General features: G+C 38.8%; 2 protein-coding genes across 6 annotated transcripts in view; one reads left to right on the forward strand and one right to left on the reverse strand.

Moving 5' to 3' along the window:
* Nucleotides 1–24528, reverse strand: part of Syn (synapsin) — a 48841-nt gene that overhangs the window by 14218 nt on the left and 10095 nt on the right. The window lies entirely within an intron of this gene.
* On the forward strand, nucleotides 785–24503 carry Timp (Tissue inhibitor of metalloproteases). 4 transcript variants are annotated; one of them, XM_033338910.2, is made up of 5 exons: nucleotides 785–1268; nucleotides 21652–21778; nucleotides 21862–21944; nucleotides 22021–22257; nucleotides 22694–24503. In XM_033338910.2, exons 2-5 carry the CDS (start codon nucleotides 21652–21654, stop codon nucleotides 22913–22915), a joined length of 669 nt encoding a protein of 222 aa, XP_033194801.1. In that variant the 5' UTR covers nucleotides 785–1268; the 3' UTR covers nucleotides 22916–24503. The 4 variants fall into 4 exon arrangements, with proteins under 4 accessions (XP_033194801.1, XP_076478582.1, XP_033194800.1 ...); XM_076622467.1 differs by having other exon boundaries at nucleotides 785–1201; XM_033338909.2 differs by lacking the exon at nucleotides 785–1268 and adding an exon at nucleotides 10902–11030.

A 24528-nucleotide genomic window follows, 5' to 3' on the forward strand; every position in this document is an offset into this window, starting at 1 on the left:
TGATGAGTGGAACCCCCGCGAGCGCGTTTTGGCGAACAAGGAAGGCACGTAGCGAAGCTTGAGGTCGTGTTGTGGGAAGAGGAGGGCGATTGGCCAAGAAAAATGTAAGTAGATCGACGAAGTTCGAAATAAGAGAGAGAGAAAGAGAGGAAGACGAAGCATCGGTTAAACGGAGAGAGAAGACGAGAGAAAGAGAAAGAGGACTGTGGGTGGCCGGCAGGAGACGCAAAGCGAGCAAGGTATACCGACAAAGTGGGGGATGAGAGCGTTGGAAGGGGGAAAACTCCAATGGTAGGAGAAGTTGAGGATCGGGACAGGAGGAGAACGATAATGAAAATGCGTGACGAAGATATAGGTAAGAAGCTGCGGAAGATGAAGAAGGAAGAACAGAAGAGCGAGCAAGGACACGAGGAAAGTAGACGAGGAAGGTAACGAGAAAACAAGAGGGATAAACGAAAGAAATGAGGGGGGGGAGAGGTATGAAAAAAGATGATCGAGTTCGAAAGAGAGAAAAAGAGCGTAGCACGCTGGAACGAGCAAAGTTCTCCGAGAGGAAGAGAGAGCAGAAGAGCACGGTATAGAGCGAGAGAGAATGGTAAAAGTCAGAAATGGGGACAGAGACGGAGGACAGGTATGATTGAATGGGAGTGAGGAGGATAGCAGGGTAGGAGAAAAAGAGAGAGAGAGGAGGAGTGGATCGGAAGGGAGACAGAAACAGCAGCGAGATCGACGTAAGAACGTAGGAAGGAACGAGAGGCTCCCGTGTCGTTCGCGCTTGCATTGCTTTTCGAAGCTCGCGCGCGAACGGTCCGCTCTTGTTGGACGTATACGTGTGCGCCGATCGATAAACACACGTGAAAATCCAGTCGGTTCTCGTTTACGGTCGATGGTGTATCGGCTGATATAGTTGGCGAACTCGAGATCGTTTATTTATAACACGGTTGCGGGAAAGCTTCCACTCATCGTTAAGTACGATTCGTGTTCGTTCGATTATCAGTTCTATCGTAGTTTCCGCAAACGAAGGAGAAAAACGTGGTGCACGCGAATCGAATCACGCGGAACTCGCCGGCTCACGGAGAGGCAGTCGCTTCTGAAAGATCTACCGGCTGCGTCGACCCGTCGACGGACTCTGGTACAACCATTCGCAGTTTCGAAGAATGATTGCGCGTCTTTGAGGTCAAGGAGAATAACGGAGAGAAAGGTAGAGTGCAAGTAAACTTTACGAGGAAAGCCGAAGCGGAAGGATCTACGCGGGGTCACGAAGAAAGGTATCTGTGCACCGCATGTACGATTTTCACGTTGTACCTGAAAGCGGTTTCGTGTTCCTGTACTGATCGTGTCTTTAATGATATACCTTTGTGTCTCTAACGTACTTCTCTCTACTCGCTTCTTATTTATCAATCGATATATTATCGACATATTTACGACTTTTTGTTATTTATCTATCATTCAGACAATTTACTGTTCCATATGATCCGTAGATAGATTTTATGTCAATAAAACTTTCTAGCAAAGCGTTCGAAGATTAGTAGATACGAGAATAACATTCGCTACTAAAAGTGGCTGCACTTTGACTCCATTTGGCCTTAAGTTATACATTTGTCGCTTAATCGTAGTAGCAATCAAAACGATGACATCATACTCGCTCGCGAGCCAAAATAAACTTCGCTAATCGTGCACCGAGGAAACGCAGAACCGCGTTCTCTGAGGCTCTCTTTTCTAATCAAAGTGTATTCAATCGAATAGACTAATGTGTTCTAGACAATCGAGTCTATGTTTCACGCATTTCTGGCAGCGAATTTACCGATGTTTAGATAAAAACGTAGAAATTATGCGTTGTTTCAAGGCATTGTTGTTAAATACTGCGAATTTTGCAGCGCTAGTTGTATAAATAAAACGATAAGTCTAAACCAGACAACATGAGCACGGTAGAGGATCATTTATGCTAGCTCTAAGACCGTGTCATATGAACCTTATGCGAAGACAGACATTCCAGCCACGAATGCCATGGTTGAAACGCGAGAATCCACGCGAATCGTGAAAATAACAGAGACGTAGACTTTTACGATCGTTTCATTATGTTAATTCTATCCAGCAACATCTATTATGTTCCTGGTATTCGTGTACCCAGCGTTTTTCGAAAGAAGATCCTAATACCTGCTATTTCTCGCTACTACACGCAAATAAAACCCTCGCATCTCGTTATATTCTGTCATCGTTATGTTCTTTAAACGACAGCTCACGATATGAATAATTCATGATACTAATTAGTCGAGGTTCGACCTATCGTGTCCAGTAATGTCTATGATCGCCTTCTTTTCCTCTTCGCTTTACCGATATCGATAACGACGAATACCTTTGTGATAATAGAAATGTAAGAAGTTATTTACCCAGCGAACGAGAATTAATTAACTGTAAATTGAGACATATTTAAAGTTACTATTAAGAAGTCTACATTACTTATTTGCTAAAATACATTATAGTTTCAATATTTCGCGATAAACAAAATAATACAAATTATTAGGGTAATACGTAGCGAAGAATAATTTCAAAAGTTCCTCAATTTATGCTAACGAAATTCTAATAATCTGTTGTCAATTACTGCCAACAAGGTGCGGGTGACGAAATTGAATTAATTTCAATTTGATACATGTTAGTATTTCCAACATGTGTTTAAAAGGAATTTCATATTCATGGCTGTGTAGGTATTTCTTGAGAACAAACTTCCAATCCACCTTTTCATCGATTCGATATAGGGCGGTGAACAACCATTTGCTCGTTAGCTTGTCCTATTTATCATTTTCAGCGTGTGGAGCACACCTCATTAAATACAATACATTAACGTTAGATAGGTACTAAACGTCCGACGACATTATTAAATATCAAAATTTGACGATCTTACTTAACCGGTTGTTAACTGTGGATTATATGTTCCACGCTTGATCGGAAAGTCAAAGAAAGATCGCATATTGTAAAGCTCAAGAGAAGCTTCGTTCGATGTTCAATTGGCGAAACCGATATCCATGTAATCGAATTCGGTATGCTGTCGAGGAATCGATTTCGATAAAGCGAACGACAGAAAATATGAGGACATGAACTTCGAGTTGACTATATCGTACCTCTCGTACGGAGGAATGTACCTGCCGGCGCCGCGTTGTGGCGTCGAGTTAATGATTGAACCTTTCGCATGAACCGTTTATATACGCTTCCAAACAAACATCATTGGAAACAAAGTTATTATAGTGACAATTAAATACGGTATTCTGTTTGAATGGAGTCTGAAGATATGCTTCACGTAACCGTAATCAAAGTTTCTCATTCTTATCTCTCTTATCCTCTTTATCAATTTGCTCGTAAAACTTGTAAGGGAATTCTGAAAGCATTTCTCCATTCAGAAGGAGGTATCACGCAATTATATGAAGAATTTTATGTTATTTCACACTAAAGAAACTACTTAATTTAACCGAAAAAATTATTAGTTTAATCAAGTGCAATTTATTATTTCCATCTACAAAATCTAAATACTTTCTGTACAAGAAAAAAAGTCTTTAACTTGATAGCGATACCAGTTTATTTTCAAATTACAACTACAATACTCTGAACCTACAATGAGACCTTCGAGTTTTGAATTGAGGTGAAACGTTTCACACTGATAGATTTCGTCACTCTGTTCTCAAAAATATTTCATCATAGGACAAAATACTCAATATTTCTTACGATATCGTCAATTAAAGTTTTAATTGCAAATCTCCTACATGCACTTTCTTCGTGTCCAGGAACAATTTCGTGGAACGATCGAGAATGATCGTGGTCGCTGTTCATTAGACTAAAGCGACTTCCCTGAAGTACAAACAGGGATGACTAGCCTGGGATGTGTTATAAATTCTTTCTGACCTCCCCACGTTGCGACGTAGTATTGTGATACGCCGATTAAGGAAGATTGGAAGAGGAAGATATAATCCCCCGATTCGACTCTCATAAGAGAACGTAATGCACGGGTCATATCGGTGATATTACGTTTATTACGCGTTTCTCCGATACGCTATGAGAGGACCGAGTGGCGCCAACCAGCCGGTCTCCGCTTATGTATACCTAGCTATCTACGTACGTTTCTTCAGAAACGTGTATTAGGCCCGCGTATTCGCATGGTCACCCGTCCACTGTGTCTACCTATGCTCTACACGCGTTTTATTTCCATTCGAAGAATAAGCGACGGCTCTCTGTAGACTTGGTAGACCTGGTATACCTCGTCAGCCAACAGATTAGAGCAGCGAATCGAATATTTATAGCAGCCCGTTTTCATGATCGCACGCGCGCCGTTCAACGATGTACAGAGGATAGGGGGACACAGTGCCTGTGTACAGTGTTGCGTTTCGATAACGCCACGGGAGTTCGCGATCCATTCTTCTTCTTCTTCTTCTTCTTCTTCCTCTTCTTCCGGATTTTTTCTTCTTCTTTTCTATTCTTTCATGGCAACTGGAGATAGCGTAATCTGGGAATCTGGTCGATAAATCCTGAACTATTCCGAGATCAAACGCACCACAGACTCAAACGTACGTCTCGGAGTTATTGGCAATTTTCTTGTTATTTATGCCTATAGCGCTGCTTTATGTCCGTCCCGCGATCCTGATTACAGTGTGCACGAGAGGCGTTCTTTATCCGGCGCCTGTTACCGCGCGTTTGGTAATATTTATACTTATATTCTTACGTCGTACGAATTAACAACGTTTTACATCCGTTATTTTCGTAGTTCTGGTATTATTTCACGACCTCATTCGAACCGGTCCTGTGCACTTTCGACTACGCGAATGCACGCGAGCTATGTTGGTGATTAACGACGTTCCTCCGTCCTTGGCTATTATCCAATACATGTCTCTGGCGCCAATAATAAATTAATAATTTCCGCGGAATTCGCGATACCTGTCCTTCCCTGATATATATTTCTTTTTTTCTTTTCCTTTATCAAAACGTGACATTATTGAGTCGAAGGTCAGCCAAATTAATGGAATGCGGCATTGTTTGTCACTGTTTTCGATTGTGTTCTCTCGATCAATTAAAATTGTCACTCTGTGTGAACGTAGTTGCTCCCAATTGTACTGTTCCAAGACGCGAGACACAGTCTTGCTGTTTGCACTAACGAGCAACAACGTTCGACGGACTCGTGAAACTGCCGAGACCACAAACTTACTCTTCTTGTCCACCCGGAAACATCGCACGGTGCTATATTTCTCACGCAGTGATTACTTCGCTTGCGGTTCAAGAACCTTCGACAGACCAGCGGTCCTTAATACAGAGAATGCAGATTAATGGTAACGTAGTTACTCCGCGAACTCGAATAATTTCTACAATTTAAACTACATTAAGCATTCGTCAGAAAAATTCATTTAATACATAATTTGCAGAACACTTGCATCTTATTAACCGCATGTCAAGGTAATAGCCAGGATGAAAGTCATGGATATCTTAAAAAAGTGATTGTACAGTTTGCCCCACATTAAACATCTAACACTACATAACCATAAAAATACATTTAATACATAATTCCGAAAATACCGACATGAATCACAGACCACGAATCTTACTTGCCGCATCTCAAGGTAATGTCCAGGATGTACGCCATGGAATGGCCAAAAACATGTTATGGGGAGCAAGCAGCATCGCAATGGCCTTGCCTAAAAGTCGGTAGCTTACGAAACAGCACGTGGCTGCGGTATCGTCGGGGTGTGGTCTTTGCGGTTTCTCCCGTTACATCATCACAAATATATGGTCAGTCTAGTCATGCACTTTCTGCCCGCGGTTAGCATTCTTTTTTTTACCTTTTCTTTTTCTCTTCTTCGTCTTAATCTTCTTCGCGAGTCTCTGCACGCGCTCAGGAGGATTCACTCGTAAACGCGTATAAGATTACGTGGCACACATAATCGAGCGCGCGAGCTTTAATTAACCCTCGCTATTATTCGTTGGCACGAAGAACCGATCGCATTACGCGCGGCTGAAGCATTAAGCCGCGGTAATGAAAGAGTACGACAACCCTTGCACGTGCTGCATTCGTTTCTAAAGGTATATTCGTAAGTTTCAACCAACGAAACGTTCATTTCCTGAAGCCTTCGCAACAAAAATTGATTGAGATCCTAGCAGCTTGAATCACTGTGTTTCTACGTTTCTATAATAGTATTACGATGTTTCCCAGTCGCGTTTCTACTATCTTGGTATTCCAGAGTCGTGTGAAATTCTCGTACAGCGAATTCCGTATGAATATGAAATCAGGTACACGTTTCGCGGTTTCTTTGGCGAAAGGTATTCTTTAAACAAACTGTTTGTTCGACATTCTTTAGTACTGAGTAATCAAATTACAAGTGGCTTCGTAGTATCGATGGAAACAATTCCTCGTACAACTTTGCATTCCCACCTCAGTGTCTGGTGAGCGCGATGTTTTGCTGTCGTGGTTCGCGGAAAGTACGGAATCGGTTGGCAGAAGGAATGAATTTTCAGCAGAAAGCGGGCTGCTTTGAAGTGCAGGCGGATCGCTGCCGTTGAGTCAGTCCTTGGCATCGATCGCCATAAGTTAGCGATCGACAAGTTCGTGTACATACGCAGAAAGCCTTCGTGCGTCGTGCACGATCAATCAGCGGGCCTTTTTAAAAATTTCAGCCACGTATTACGACTATTACGAGTGATACTTAGAGGTAGTCAGCTCTCCCTTTCTCTCTCTTTCTCTCTCTCTGTTCTCTGACGTCTGCCGCGTTCTTTTGCGGGCCAGCTAACGCTGCTACTACGAGCAGAGTGACTCAGCGGCCAGCAATCTCATTCATCGACGCGAAAGAGGAGTATTGCGGCGAACCGCGTGTATAGAACGCTTTTGCAACGACGCTTCGGGGAACGAGATGTTTTCTAGGATGGGAAAGCGTTTTAGTAATTAGAGTCATTCGTTAAACGCGACGTCCCGTCGTTGCTTCGTGTATTCAACTTATTTTTCACATCCCTTATCCCCCCCCCCCCATCTCACTCTATTTCTCTCTAGTCTATTCGTTCTTGAGTTAGTTCACGACAGCTCCAACGACACACGCAGATTTACTATTCGTATATAACGCGAGCCACGTGAACTTTCAGTGATAAATTCGATTTTCTGAAATTCTAACCGAGCCCGATGCCTGGTAAATCCGCACGGAGAATTAATTACCCGTTATAGGCAAACATGTAACTCTCCCGAATACATTCTTCACATGTAGCACGCGATATTTTGTAGCCAGTGTCGGAGTCGCGCGGCTCCTTTCACGGGGCGAAGGAGGAGACGCGATCCGCGGCTCCCTTTTTGACAGATGTTCCGTGAAATCATGCCATGCAAATGGTGTACCCGCGTCAAAGGAAGTCTACATTTTTCTCCTCTACCTACGCTTCGAGCTGGCAATTCAAAGTGCACGCTTGATAATAATCGGCTGTGATTTCATCTGTTATTTTCATGAGTTGTCGTCAGTGGGTAGGCAATTCTCGAGGTCTAAAATATATTGGTTGCTTTGATACGCCTATGTACATTCACTTTTGTGGTATTGATATTGTTTAATAAGAAACAATTTTACGCAGAATCGCATAATCCTATTGCAATTAACTTTCAACGCATCATTCCTTGGAATATCGGAGTTAAAAGTTGAAAACTATAAAGATACAGTCGTCTAATCTATATAGAAACGTATGTATTTAATTCCAACAAGAAGAACAACGTGTCGTTCGTTCGGTAAATAAAAGGATTAGAATGTTTCTCGTTGGCACGCAGATAAGTACATCGTTGTAATTCTTCGCGGTAGATTCGCACCAAAGATAGAGCTATTCGTCAGTCAGCGGCTCTATTTTTTCCCTGTCTGGTTAAAAATAGATACAGACAATCCGTGTCAGCGGTTTGTGACCCACGGGCTGTTTTGAAACACTTTTATTTCTTCGATGCGCGTGAAAATAGCTGCCCATTTATTTCTGTGTCGTTAGCTGCCCTATATTTTTGGTCCAGTAATTTACTAAATCCAAACACTCTGATAAATATATCGCGTACCCATCTACGCGCTATCGCCCGAGGTCGATCATTTTCTTCATTCTATACCGTGAGTGATTCGTTATTACTATAATTTTCAACGTTTTATCCGTAACAATCGAATTTGCATAATGATATAGTAAAAGTTTCACAAAATAGAAAGTGTCGCTAATAGCCTAATCTGTACCATTGTTTACAAGGTAAAAGCACTCTATCAGCTACGTCTTATCAACCGGACCGTTTCGAAAGAGACCTGGCGTTTTTAGAATCGAATCACGTCAAATTTCCCAGTTGCGCTCTGACTACGAAATTACACTTCATTGTTCACCAACCGCAATTTACATACAAGGCAGAGCACGGTTATCGCTATTAAACCGTGCACGAAACATGCCCGCACGCAATTTCGTGGCAATGCTAAGGCCAGATTTTTCTCGCAAATTGATCGTTGATTCTGTTTCCTCTCTGCTTCCCCAACCGGTTGTATGCAACTTGTGACGACTTCCTCTTGGCAATTTATAGCCAGACGTTTTCTTTGCCAACGATTATTTTCACAAATGCGAACACTTCCATGAACATGCTTCTTCTTTATTCTACAAACATGTGTTTTGTGGAAGCGATAAAATTCCGTTTACTATCAATAACGATCGCACCCAAGGCCTGGCTGTCTTGTACATCTGTCGTAGACCGTCCTAAATGTACTTGACAATCGTTCCGCCCTCTCGTTTCTCTTCCCGACAGTCGTCCACGAAATTGCATCTTAACGTAATCCTCCAGGATCGATGCTGAATCATACGTAGAGACTTCCAAAGCGTACGAGACGTGCATTATTCTACGCTTACGAATCTTCGAATTAATGCAGCTCGTGTGTGCATTACGGTGAATCGGCGCGATTACGTTTTTATTTCGATCGGTAAATGAAGACTGGCGGATTGTTATCGGGTCGCAATAGCGGCCGATTTAACGAGGCGCAAATTGTCGACCACCAGTATCGCTTTAGTTCCTTCGTTATTTACACTGAGTCACACTGTAAATATAGATACGCATTCATGACGCGAACACCACGAGAGCAGCGTTGAATACTTTTATCGCCGTGACTTTCCCCGTTGCATCGGTGATTACCCTAATTCCCTCGATTACCATAATAAAACGTTTCGACCTGTCAATTTGCCCGCTGATCAAACCTCCGCGGGAAATTGGAACGTTAACGGTATTGAGATCAGTTTTAACAATTCAACAAAGTCGAATCCCGGATGGTTACAAAAACAGACTGATTCGTCATGATCGTATCTAATGTCTTACACATGTTTCCCGTGGGAATTTTGTTTATTAGCTTTCGAACGAAGAGCAGGAACTTGATTCACGAGCTTCCATGTGGTTGGAGAAAAATTGCGCTGAACGTAACGAAATTGCAATGTTACGCATTGGATTAATAATAGCGGGTATCGTGGAGCAGTTGTGCAAAACCGTAGAGAGATGAATTGCCATTCGAGTTTGAAACCATGCCAGGTCTCGTCAATTCTTTTTTTGTCTTTCATTTTAAATCCGTACTCCCTCTGGTATCGTTCATAACAAAGTACTTACGTATGTGTCAAATGTAGTAAATTCTTCAGTATACGTACCTATGTGTTTGTGCACAGTAAACGAGCAACACGACACGATGTTCAAATACATGATTAATCGTGCTATCGTCCCGAGCAGTGGCATCGATATCGAAATGTAATTAAAAGGCATATCGCTATCTCCGTTTTCACTGTTAAGAATATCGAATTTGATGCAAAATCTCGGCACAAGTACGAAGATATATGTATCTGGAATCTCGTATCGAGGAATTCGTAATACTTTTTTCTGTGCGTATTATTCAGTGTATAATATCATTCAGTTCGTTATCGTCTTTTTGCAACTCGTTTTGACGAAATTTTGACGGAGTTGATTGACAAAACACCCAAAATTGCGCGACACGTTGATAACGTATTTACATGTACGTCTATAAAATTTTAATCTTTTAAATAAGCTCAGACTACATACTTATCAGCAGCGATAAATATATGAACCAATACAATGTTGATTTCCATTGTTCCGCTTAAATATAATACAAATATCAGAGATATGCACATATTCAATATACTTATTATGTCATGGTTTCGTTTTAATATTAGATACAAGAATCGTGATTTATGTGGTACCAGATATCACTAACTGACTCACAAATCTTGCTATACGCTTTCCCAAGTTATCAAATTTCTTCTTTAATTCCAAAATCATCTCGTAAATAAGCCTCTTAGAAGCCAAATTGATCAGCTTCACTTCTTACAAAGTTCTTAATCAGTATTTAACATCATAAAAAAGAAACGAATTAGGGATAGCATAAACGATTGTAAAAATCCATATTTGTAGTCGTAACTTGTTACACTAATGTGACGACTAGAGATGATCAGTGTGGCTTTTAAGAAATTCAAATCTAACGATCTATCAATTTCACAGTTGTTTCATTCTAATAATACGTCCCAATTCGTAGATGGCAGTGACATGGTCATAAATAATAACAAGCAAACAGAAATAATAAGTGAAACGGGTTTATATTAAAATCTGCAAGATCGACGGCAACACCGATCCATCGTTTTTACTGAGAAGAATCGACGTAATCGTTGGCTAGTCGGTTGCACTTCCGACTACGTATCGTCGGTCACGACATGACGTAACGTCCAAATTTATGATTAATCGCTGTTCAGATAGTCTCGCGTTCCTTCTTTCGGCTCGGCTTCGTAGCTTCTGCACGCCGCGACAGTATATTCGCGTTGACGAACATGCGAGTGAGTGAGCTGGCAAGTGTACACGAGCTCAGAGCTCATGCGTACACGCATGTACGGATGCTGCCGCGGAATATAATAGCGGTAATACGATGGAACTGGGGCAGTCCTGCTTTGACGGGCGTCTTAGAAGCCTCTACCTGGCTGCTGCTCCGTTTCGCCATCGTCACGCGAATTTTTATTTTTGGAAACGTTCGATTCTAGAGGTTCGTTCCTTTTTTACTCGATTCGACGTTCGCGAAATTCTGGGGACGAATTGTGAATTGTGAAAATTCGATATCCACGATTAGGCTGCAGATTTTTATACGTTTGTGAAAAATTTAAAGATGCGATATAAAATTTCTGAAGTAGAATATTCGTTATAATATATATTAAGCGAAAGAAATATCGTTTATTCAGTCGTGATCACGAAAATTTGTTTCTACATAAATATCCGCAGTCTATTCATGATTGATAATTGAATCGCGGTGAATTTTTTTTAGAAATCAAATTGTTTTAAAAATTCATATTTTGTTCGTCTTTCTTCCTTTGGGTGATATAGTGAATTTGGAGATGTGAGATTTTTAAATCGAGTGAAATGTCGGTAGGTTAGGATTGTATTAGAAGCGGACAAGTAAAGCTTCGACATTCCGTGGAAACTAGAGTGAGTTCATCCAGTTCAATTTAATAGACGGTCACGTGTAAACTAGCAAAGGTTAACATGACAGAAGCGATAGACATCCGCAAGCGATAACTGTCGACTTTCACGTCGATTTATTTTTCCCATCTTACGAAAGCTAATGTATATCTTTTTCGTTTTCTTCGTTTTACTTCTTAACGATTTCTACGGATTATCGCTTAAATACACATCACGAATATTACATATGCGGTGTAGTAGCGTAAAAGATAGCAATATTTACTTTCAATCAACGTTATCCACGCATGATACGGTGAACGAGAAAATTCTTAGAATCACTAATCGTTTTCTTCTCTCGAACTTATCCATTTTTGTACTTACACACGTACACAAATAAGATAGGGAAACAAAAATCCATAAAATAATTACAAATGGCTGGTATCGAAATACTGCAATATTTCGGAATCTTAGCTCGAAGTATAAGCTTGTTTTAAAATGTTTAATTTCTGCCAGTGCACCGGTTGAGTCATGAACTTTCATCGAAGATGAACCGCCTCAGGTGAAAACTAGTTGCTCTTTAGATGAATGTCAGATAATGACGATAAGCGATGTGTATTTATACGTTGATTATCCTCGTGACATATTGTGTTCGTGCGCATTTCGCGGCACGCGTGATGCTGCTCTGTTATTAGCCTCGGTGCAATTATCAATTTGCAACACTTGCTATAGCACAGTGTTCGCGGTAGTACCGCGTGTCTCAGGATCGAGTGGCCATTTATTAAATTGTTTTCATTAATCGAACGCTGTTTGCGGCAAATGGCTCGGAAAATGTAAATCAGCGATCGGTACCATCGTCGATTTATCTATCGCGCGGCGATGATTCGAAATCACGCGCGCTTCGTGACATCGTGGCGGTCGTCATCCAACCATTCATTTGCCGGTGATTGATCAATCGTATAATTAATACTTGTCTGCATCGCATCTGCACTTGCAGTCGCGGATTTAGAACGTAAATGATTCGACTGTTTCTGAGGAAAACTGCAGATTTATCTTATTACTCGACGCATGGCCAGACGTTGGACGCTACTTCAGTGTATTTTTATCTAGATTGTAACAAAATGTTGCTCTGTGTTCGCATTATTCGATACTTAGATCACTTTTAAACGTGGAATTAAGAATATAGATCGATTGTTTGCTGATCGATGCTATACAAAATATTTTTCATTTAGTAATTAAACGTGGAAATTGAGGGACAAATTAGCCAAAACAGCTCCTGTCAAGTTTTCCGCCCATTTAGATGATAATATATTTAATATAGTATTCAGAAGATTATATTCTGTCTTACAACCAAAAAAAAAAAAAAAAAAAATGAACTAAACCATCTACAATAAGTACAAATACATTGATAACAATTGTGTAATATGATAAATGTTTTTTTCAAACAGTTTGAACATATAGAAGAAAAATTAAAGATGCCAGAGTATTTTTTTGTTTCTCTGAAGAAAAACAAACCTGCACAAAGGTCATTTTTGTTATGAGCCCTTTTTTGTTATTTATTATGCACTTTTTATATATCTTCTTAGATAAATAAGAATAGAAAGTAAAAGATAAGTCGCTAAAGCAACATGCGAATACAATGCTTTATATGTACATACACATCTATTTCGTTTACGCAATATGTTTCCAGATTTGCATGGCTTTTCAACTGATGTCACATTCCGGAATTATGATAAACATAACGAATATTTGAACCAAGGGAACATCGTCTTGGGGGAAGGACGTTTCAAGAATCGTTCAACTTTTCTTTAAATATTTCATGATATTTCTGAACAAAAATATTTTTGCAAATCCGCTAAGAATTCTTGGCAATGTTTTTCATGCAATTCAATCCACATCGTTCGCATGAAATTACGCAAGTGCACGTCAATGCGAGACGTCATTTCTTGCGCATTAATTACATGCACTGTTAGCAAACACAGCGATGAACTTCAAACGACGTGTTTGAAAGCCTCTGTACAGCACTTAGCTTGCCCGATTGTGAGAGATGCTAATTGCTATCTACATAAACGTTGAGTCTTCCAACTCTTGTTAAGTGTGCGCAGAAATTACATCGCTCTGATTTGCTGCTCTTATTACTGACATTACTGTGACTACTAACTGTGACATACTACTTCAAGCAAACACGAAATGTTTAGGATTATTTATGTTTAATTAATGAAATTTTATACATTCTGTAAAAAACGATATATTCAGAAATAGAATAGAATTCGAGGGTGATTAAAAATTGAAATTTTACATATGAAATTTATATATATAACTTGTCTGGTGTGTAGCGATTAAACCGGTATTCATGGTCGATGACGCGACGAAAGCGAGTAATCGATTTATCCAGGCCGAGATGAAAAGGCCAGTCAATTCATTGAGAGAAAATTTTGGGCATCATATTTCCCGCGTGTTAACGTAACGCTGAATTAATGAATACATAAGTAGATACTGATGAAAATGATGGTTCTTCAATAAAGTACATCGTGATTACCATTAAAATGTACAATACGTCGTTTATTGAAAAATGCTCGCCAATTTATTTTTATAACTTTCTTCTCTACGTCGCATCGATTTAGCTGATTCCCTACAGGAGCCTGTCTCTTCGCCACTAAAGGGTTGTTATTAACTTTTAATGAGGTGCAGTTCGCTATAAATTCCATTCAACATCCACGAGGCAATCTCGTACCTCGAAATTCGACGACCACAAAAATTTATGTTCGAATATATTTCTGCAATTTTTTGGAGCATCAAAAAATGTTTAACACTGTATGCTTACGTCTAATTAAAGAAGAAACGAGTCTCTGCATTTCTTACATGGTATCTATCTCAATTTTTTGTTTATTGAATTTGCAAATACCCGCGAAGTTACCCAGAAACGTGGAAACTAACCTTTTCTTATCCTTGAAATTTAAAAATAGACCGAGCGTATTTTCAGAAAGATTTCCAAGAATTCTAATCCAGCGAAACGACTTCTGGTAACGATAACGAGAACAATTGTTCTTGGCTTAATGTATGTGCTACTTCGAAATCGGGAATTCGTTAAATCTAAGCGTAACGTTAGAACTCGTTCGAACGATATGCAATCCGTTTATTCTTGAAGCGAGCAATAATTAATTGCGAGTCTTGATAATCAAAAGAACAATCGTTCATTCGATCCGTAAACAATTATTCCTTCTCACTTAATCTTAAGTCAATGAGAAAGCGTTTTATAAAGCATAATTTATGTTAAAAGCCAAATAGCGTCTCAAATATCTCAATATACGCTTCGATAAACCTTCACGATTTATAGACGTATTTATGATTTTATGTCATCGCTAATTTTCAATCTTGTTACCGTGGCAAAATGTTAATCGAACGGGTTTTATATTCCACGCCTCTTCCGTTTCTGATAAAAGTTTCAACATTTGAACCACTCGGTGGAAATATACTCGTTGAGTTAAGCACAATATTATCATCTGGCTGCTTGGATAATAGTTTACACGATATATTTCTCCTGTTCGTGAGATCGGAGTCCTGTAAACTCGTAAGACGATGAACATTTTCACGCTTGGAACTAGTGAGCCGGTGCACGCCCCGGTATATTTGATACGAGCTGCTGTCGCTGCCGCTGCTGTCAGCTGTAACGTAATATAAAACTTCAAGAACTTGCTGAGAACGCGTTCTAATGGTCGCGTAAATCCGCCCACTGTATCTTGTAAACAATTGCAAGAATGCCTGATGCAAGTCAGTATTCAATTACTGCCGCGATTGTCTTCCTTGTTTTGAAAGAAATTCTTCCTAGATGCTCTTTTGTACTATCGTGTGTAATATTACTTCCGGTTCATCGTATAATGTCAGGTAGATGAAGAAGTAATGTCGATTTTGAGGATGTAGCAGTAAATCAACTTAGTATGATGTTAATTTATTTGACCGTTTTGTTTGGTGTAATTTTTATACGATTGCGTCATCATTTTGGAAGTTTCTTAGTAGGTACTATCGTCATTTCATTGAAATAATTTTGCAATGACCTAAAACGATGATAATCTGACAGTGCCGTCTGGAGTATAGCGAGGACGAGAAAGACTAATATAATGTTGTTACCTTTTCTAAATTTACATAATATAATTGACCAAGAAGAGACTTTGTTGTGTTCTACGTCTAACTATAGAAACTGCTCGATCTATACTCATTTTTATACCTTATGATATTTTATAAATATAGAACACAATTTCTTATTGTAAACCATGATAAACATGAAACATTTGAAACTGATTTTCTTACTATGATCAAACATCGAAATCATTTCTCTGCAAACGCAATATTTCTCAAACTATTCTTCGAACTTTAAACATTCAATTGTTCATAATTCAAGTTGCGTTCGGCTTAAACTGCATTGATTTCAAAAGCGAAACAAATTTTTTATTCGCAGAGTCATGTTCGCGTGATATTTATTGGTAAGAAAATCAGCTCAAGTTCACGCTCGTGAATAGGACGGAAACGGAACGTAAATTAATTGGTTCGACGCGACGGGGAATAACAATCTCCGCGAGCAACTCGAGTAGCAGGGAGTCTGTAAGTTGCAACGATACGCCGCAAATGAAAACGCGAGATCGGAGAAAGTAGACACACGTATGTAGGTAAGAAAAGATCTGGTAAACGTGTTAACGTCGTTACAATCACGAGAAGTGCACTCGACACGTTATTATGACGCGCTTTGATCCCTTTGAATCACCACAACGCATCGCGTTCATTTTCAAGTCGTTTTGCCACGGTGACTCGTGGAATTCTGCGTCGAGATGACCTTTTAAAGCGTGCACCATCTAAACATGGTCGTTCGACATCATCACGCACAGCATCGTTCCGATGTTCCCGTCTTAATGAAGATATACGAAAGCGATAAACGTTACGACCGGACCGGGCACGAGGCAATCCTTTCGCTGATGTACCCGATATAAATCGGCACGTATTTGAACGCACCGGTAAAGTTACGTAAAGTCACGTGCAGGCGGGACGAGTGTGATTTTAATGCTCCCGATAAGGAAATGCTGAATCAATAGATATTAACTCGTATAGGACTATTATGTAACTTAGTTGATCCGTCGGATGTTTCATCATCGAAGAGCCGTAAGAGTGGTCATGAGAGTCGAATGTTGTAGTTCATCGTGGTTTTGTAAACGTAAACCAGGCGAAAACCTTCCTACTTCATAAGGGAAACAATTTAAATATTCAGTCCGTTGTCAAATCAGCCCACGTTACTAAACTTGTCTAAGTATATTTCATTTTGGAGCTAAACATCTGTTTTTTTAACAATTGTTTTTGTTTTGTTTACAATTTTAAACTGTTTGGATATCGTGCGAGACAATATTCAAATATCGAAGGTATTAAAATATTACTTGTCTTAATAATTCTGTCCGTGTAGTTGATTGGTATTTGTACCATGCATTCCTGCCAATTTCGGACCATTACAGATTTTTCTGGATAATCTGTCGTTCGTAGCAACGATGCGCGTGAATTATCACAACGTTTAGCCTTGCGCTTGTACTAGACTCGAGAAAACTGCGGAGAAGTTATATTATTGCACTTATATGTATGCTCGTTTTAGATTACCATAAGTATGAGTTGTAGCGAGTATGCGTGGCCTGACGCTCATTTACGTTCAACAGCGCTACGCCGTGTATAAACTTATTCGGAGTTTAAGGTTAATTGGCGTAGCCTTGCGCACTTATTTACATCCGTGCAATCACAAATCTTCAGGCCAGAATTATCGATCGTAAATTACTTCGTACATCGTACGCCAGTCGGATCGCTCGTTCTGCTAACACGAAATGGTAATACTGTTCATCTTTGGTTGCATTCGATCTTCGTAAAACGAACATTTTTATGTCATTCCGTTGGTTTTAGCGAATTGAACCTCGAACGTCTTAATTCTCCACGGAAAAAAAATCCCAACGGATCTACCGTAAGTTTCGATACTTTATAACCAAAGTATGATTTTCAGGAAGTTCGAAACGAAATAAGATTCTTAATTTTATCTCTTCAACTAAAGGTTAACCAAGAAATTTTCGTAACTTGAAACGAGTCCACAAATCTTCAAACAGTTACTTTGCTTCTGAATGCAACCATGACCACAACTTAGCGCGTAGAAACAAAACTCGCTCGAACTAGAGCAGGACGAAATCGAATCCGTCCTCAGCATATCGGGTAATACTCACTTCACACCGGGTTGCAAACCTAACACCAAACTAGCACAATTCGATTGGGAAATAATTATATGATCAACTGCATAAACAAAGCCGCGTAATAACTAAATTTCAGACGAAATACACAGACTCACGAAAATATTTAAGCAGTTGTAGACAACTTCTGCGTGTTATATAAAACATTTTGAAATCTCATTAACACTATTATGAGATATGACTATCGCAATCGTATTTGTAATGTTTGAAGTAAATCTGAAAATATCTATAGAAACTACGACATATTTGGTAGAAGTATATATTCCGGAAACCATAAACTTATTTGAAGTCAATTACCCGTTATATTAATAAACCTCGATATTCAGTATAATGAACTTTGACACTTATTATACAGTTGAGAAAGCTATGCATGGTGTATACTAATTTTTTACTAAATACATATATACATATACCTATGCAATAAATATCTTTCTAGTTTCTATATAGTATATATATTTTCAGAGCTTCAAAATTGACCAATATGATTATGACAGTCGTGTCTTCTTACGGTGCTAATGAAATTTCAAAACGTTTTATATAACATACACAATATGGACATGAAAGATTTCTATGATAAGTGTTCAAATACTCGTACTTTTGGTGTAAATCGTGATGCGTTTGACGAATAATGTTTGGGTGCGCAATAGGTCGTCATGTCGATGCGTCACGAGGTGTGGGTCGGACGATCCATTCGCGTATGTTTATTATTGCCGATGGAAATAAAAATAATGCAAGTACGTAGCTGCCTATATGACATCAGCCAATCAATTCGTTTTGCGTGATGATGCATGAAGTGCATCGGATGAATGCTGCGTGAGAGTATCGGTGTCATCATTTGGGTGTGGGTGCTACGAACTGTGGCTCCGTTGAAATTCTTGCACGCAATTAACTATTTCGATACACTTTGCGCTCGATCGGTTACATTCATTTTCCTGATAATTGCATGAACGCATGTCCGCCAATTGGAAATGTAAACTTCAATAGTTGGCAGAATTTATAACAACGGTGAAACACCATTTATTTGAACTTGTTGCACGGCAGACTATTCGGGTAATTGGAATTAAATAATTATTCCGACTATCTATGATTTTTTCTTTGATCAATATGCGTTCATGTTCAGATAAGTGAATTCAATCGATGGAAGTTTAATTAATAACGTTAAATTTAAATTTCGTCCTTAGAAAGGAAATTTTGTTATAATAAAGTATTGACTATTACGTTTTTCGAAAGTAACTATCAGATTGCGAATTTGTTTGCATTTATAGGAAATTTGGAGATGCACAAATGTACATGGTGTGCACAAATGTGTAAAATAAAAATATGAATTCTGAGGACATTTGAATTAGTGAGTTTGCAGGCACCTATAGAATGCCATCCAGAATGAAGTCTAGAGAGTTAAATTTATGTTTATTCTTAATCACAGTATATCAAATAGAATTTTTCATCCGCGTTATGTAGAAAGTTTCCAGTCACGGCTACTGCAAATTGTTCGTTATCCACTCGAGTTCGAACTCATAACTCTGGGACACGCTATATTCCGTACGTAATTACAATAATCAGACAGAGCTTTATGATCTTTAAACATAAAATTGTTTCTTGTTAGTGGCACTATAATACTCAACTCCCTCGACGGCAGTGATATAAAACCACGAAATAAGACTGGAAACGCAAATAAAATCAAATTTGCAAGCCGGAGAGAACACAGTTGAGCAAGTGGCTCTACGAGCGTCCTGACGTTAGCGTAACGTGGTTCAATTCACTCAAATTGCCTTTGCTATTAACATTCATTCCGCCTGAAATGGCTAACTCGTTGTCAACTAACCAATAAATTTTTTAAAACCATTGCGTAACGAAAGCTTATCACACGAAATGTTCAATGATAGTGCATGAGTGCTATTGGGAAGTGTGTTAAACGATGATTCCAACGAGAACACCTACGAATTTGTCTGTCATTTACTATAAATGTACTTTGCGCTTTGAAGTAACACTGTGTGTTACGCTTCGTAAACGTATATTTTCGAGCATGATGTATCGATACAGGGTTGAATATCGTGACTGCCTGAGCACGCTAACGATCTGTGCACGTTCAGTACATTCCGTTGAAGTTCGATGGCGATATAGTTCACCGAAATCGTTTTCGTGTTCGTGTCTTAACCTCTTTGCTCCTACTGAAACAAATATGTTTCACGATTTTACTATTTATAGGCCGAGCCTACTACATGCTTTCGTGCATTATCGTTCGTTTTGTAAATACAATTTCTTGATCAAAATTTGTATGCGTTACTAGTGAGAGATGTGAGTTCTCTAACAAATGGATGAGCATTACGGAAAGAAATCTTTATGGCATCGGAAAATTACTTTGTGTACCATTGCTGTCTTGTCTTGTTTACTACGCACAACTATTTTCAGTATCTGAATGGCTATGATTATTTATGTGCGTATTCGTATTCCAATTCCATGTTTTGTTAATAGTTATATCTACGTTTAAAAAATATCTCATTTTTACCGTGATTTACCCTATCAATCCTCATAGAACACATATATAGAGGGCGTATATGTCTCACCCCATTTTCTCCTTTGATTTGTTACATTAACATAAGAAATATTTTGTTAATTCGTTCGTTGGATCTATTTCTGATTAGAAACTTTTATTGGAAATTGAAAAAGTAGTTCAAGATTTCTGGCATAAAGCATTAATATTCTTTAAGTTCTCCGTTATAGTATAAAGTATTAGTTAATTAGTTAAAACTTAGTTATAAAAGTAGTATAGTGTGTGTGTGCGCGCGCGTGCGCATGCGCGCTCGCACGTGTGTGTGTAAATACCAACAATTCATTTGGAATTTATCGATGCACATAATCACAGTATAGTTACCGAAGAAAGTTTTGCAGCAGCCAGTCGGTTCCGTTAGGAATGCCTAGATTCTAAGCTGTCCACCGGTCTATTCTCGCAGTCCAAGGAAACGTATCGTCAATACGATCTTTGAAACGGCTCACAGCGTTTCTGGTCCGTGTTGGACTTCGGTTTCCATTTTACGTCTATGTTTAGACCTGGCCCAGCTGATGTCGATAAACTAGGCCGAATTGCAGCGCTTCCGTAACGTTTATTGTCGGTCCAAAGTTGATTCTTCCCCATTATACTCGGTGTTATGAATGAATTTATAACATTGTTCTCCATGATTGATGTTTCTACTCGTAACACTATTTTCGAGTATTTTCATTGATTTAAAAGGATTTAGTCACTATGCGTGACTCCGGAGTCCATTTAAACCAGTTTTGTCAACTATTCTCTGTTCGGATAGTTTCGTGTTTGAGGCCAGTGGCAGCTTATTCAAGACCTCGTGTTAACAATTGTTGATCGTCAGTTTCGCAGAATTCGCACATCAATTTAACCACACGTTACAGCTCTGCAAGGATTGAATAAATTTGCATTAACGAGGTTTGCAGGTGGGCTGCCGAGATACCAGATTTAGATGGAGCAATAGCAAATTCAGATTAGTCGTTTAGGAACAGTCATGATTCACCTCGACGCGATGCTTCGTTTGTTGCATCAAAAACGAGACACGCATTCTCATGACTTAGTCAGTCAGTTTCTCGTTCGTCGAATAGAGTTATATGTTACGCCGTATCCGACAGGTGACAACTGTCTCGGATCGTTCGGATACATGTAATCAGATTTCGGAGATAAATGGATCTTGTCTGAGAGCACAAGCATTTCTCAGAAGTTTCATTATCTTCTTACAATGGTTACACGTCTTCGATTCAAGATCGTTTCATTACCTTGCCTCTTATCGTATCATTTCTACCTTTCACTCTTATCTTTGATAAACATTTAATCTAATTCCAATGATACTTGATAAGATTTAATGCATCTTTTTTTATTGCCACCAATAAAACATCCAGAAACTACTTTTCACTTTCACCATGTAATTGAATCGATTCTTCTGTTTCCAGATGTGGCAATTGAGGTTTTGGATGTACATTCTGCTCATAGCGCTGTCGCTGGCTCCATTGCAGAGGGTCGCGGCGTGTAGCTGCATGAGCAGTCACCCTCAAATACTATTTTGCAATTCAGATTTCGGTAAGAATTTGCATGAAATTTGCTAGAAAAATACGATCTCTTCTGTTACTTTATAAACATGCTTTTTCTCTCCTCTATGATAGTCGTTCTTGTAAGAGTGAAGAAGATGATGAACATGAACGAGCATGAAATCGCCTATAGCGTGAAAATCAATAAAATCTTCAAGGTTCGTATGGCAGTTGCACTATTTTTACTTATCAGTTTTGTATCGTAATCTACACCTGATTGTTTTTTAATTACAGGTAAACAACAAGACATCGTACACCGTCCTGAAGAAAAATATTTTATGGACCGCATCGTCCGAAGTTTTATGTGGAGTAGACCTTGAAGTTGGAGAAACTTACGTTGTTAGCGGCAAAACTTATGATGGTGAAAAGGCGAACATATCGTTGTGTGGTATAAAGATGGCCTGGCGTTCTGTGACGAGCAGACAACGAAAAGGTTTCAGGCATTTGTATCGTTACGGTTGCCCGTGTAACGTAAGTGAGAAATTTTTATTTGTACAAATATGAAGCTTTCATGACACATTTTTCTGTCGATTACTTTCCTAAATATGCAAAAATCCTAATTTTAATACTGAAAAATATTTAAAATTCTGTCAATCGACTAACGATGTAAAATCAATCATTTGAGATCTTTTTTACAGTAATTTACCAACTATTAACGTTAGTAAATTAACACATTGCAAATTGTACTTATAGAGTTCCTTTTCCATCTCTTATAACTTGTGACTTGTAAAATTTCGCTAATAATGATTAGTTCAATAGTGCAAGACGACACAGACAGTTGCATGTGACCGAATTCTCATCTCAGCTACGATCAATTTTAACCAATCGGACATAATATCGAATCCTTATTGACCAAGAATTCCACTGTTTTCTTTCAATTATACTCTGCTCGTTTCATGAATTGCAGATCTATTACACACCTTGGTGGACCAAGGGTGCCGCTCTAGAAGGCACGGATGGCAAAGAATGTCTATGGGAGAGCAAACCTGGTCCGGAAGAGTGCCAGAGGGATTATGGCGTTTGCATGCCAGGACCAGCTGGATGCTCTTGGGTCCCGTCGGTTCCTTATAAGAACTGCATCAAGGAGTATCAACAGAAACGCGAGCAACAGAGGGCGCGAGAACCTTAAATCTTTCTATTTCGATGCATGCGAAAGTTCTACGGTGGAACGAGAAAATCGATCACGCTGGCGAAAAATCGACGTTGCTCGTGCCAAGTCACGTAGCATGCCTCGATTTACGAACGTATTTGTGAAATTTCGCAGAATCCCCACGAGAATAATGTTACTTCGTGTGCAATGAGCGTTCCAATATGCAGCAAACTGGCGCTGTACCATGTAAACATGTTGACAAATTAATGCTATCTTATAACGTGTGTTGTAGCGAACTGTGTACCCAATGTGGTATCTTCAAAGAAGAAATATTTGTAATAATTAAATATTCAAGAAATTTTCCAAGTCAAATGGTCGAGATAGCATTAATTCGCAATGTGACTTTTTCATTTCTGTATCGTGTCATGCTCTATTTATTGTTGCGTTCCATTAGAAGTATTAATCGGGTAGTGATATATCGACGAGTACAAAAGTTGTACGCTGATTAAATACACGAAGCAAGGAATCGATTGGGGAAAATCGTACACAGCTAGCTGAGGGGAAGCTGTTATTCAGGGGTATAATATAAACCGTCGAACTCTTGAAACTGCTTGCATTTTCATGATAAATTACTTCCTTGATGTTTCGATGTCTATTTCATCGCGTTTGTAATAATTGATATTCTATTTTCATCTTTTCTTTAATCGGTCGTCGGTAATATTTATTCTGGGATCGTTGACTTCTTTCACAAACCGAATAATAAACGTCGTTAAATATATTCAACGTTTAATTAATCCGCGTTGAGAAGAATCATCGGTAAAAAACTCTGTTCGTATCGATTCAGATTGAAATTTTCCTCTTCTACCGTTAATCATCGCTGTTAACCTTATTTCGTTTAATTGAATCGTAGACTAACGTTGACTCGCAATATGAATCGACTGAATTTCGTGAAATCTGAAATAGCAGGTATAGATGATTGGCCATCTTTTTAGTTGTATATATTAGGCTATTGATGTATATTATACATTTTTAAATTATTCTCATTTTCATTTCGTTGTACGTAGTTTCTTCTTCTTTTATTTCTTCTATATAAGAAACTGTTAACACGTATTTAATTTTTAGCAAAGTCTTGTACAGGTCTCTGAATATTTGAAACTAAGTTACAATTGAGTCAGTTAAAAAAAATAAATGAATAAATAAAAGAAAAAGAGATATTTTATAGTATTAAAAAACAATGTTTAAGGAATATAATTTCTTACGAAAAAAAAATTCAAGTTTCCTTTTAACGATCATGTTGTCTCATTATTCGGAGGGTAGCACAAAGATGCTAAGCGTTGTGTTAGAAATGTTACAATCAAGTTAGGTACTCTAACCTATCAACTATGTATCTAAGCGTAATCACGTATTGTTTCTCGATAAGAGTGACGAGAAACAAAAACCCTGCACATGGGTAGGACTTTAGTACAAAACACTAAAAAACGCGCGACGTGACGGAAGTTAGCCGGCATTTCCTAGCTTGAGAACGTAACACGAGACGATGTATGTTCTTAGTCTTAGTTCTTTCATTTGATAACTTTTGTAAAGTATTATAATACTTAAACGATGGGAAATAAACGAGAAACTCATATTCGTTCGTTCTATATACAGACCTA

Source organism: Bombus vancouverensis, chromosome 10, assembly GCF_051014615.1.
Source record: "Bombus vancouverensis nearcticus chromosome 10, iyBomVanc1_principal, whole genome shotgun sequence".
Taxonomy (NCBI): Eukaryota; Metazoa; Arthropoda; class Insecta; order Hymenoptera; family Apidae; genus Bombus; species Bombus vancouverensis.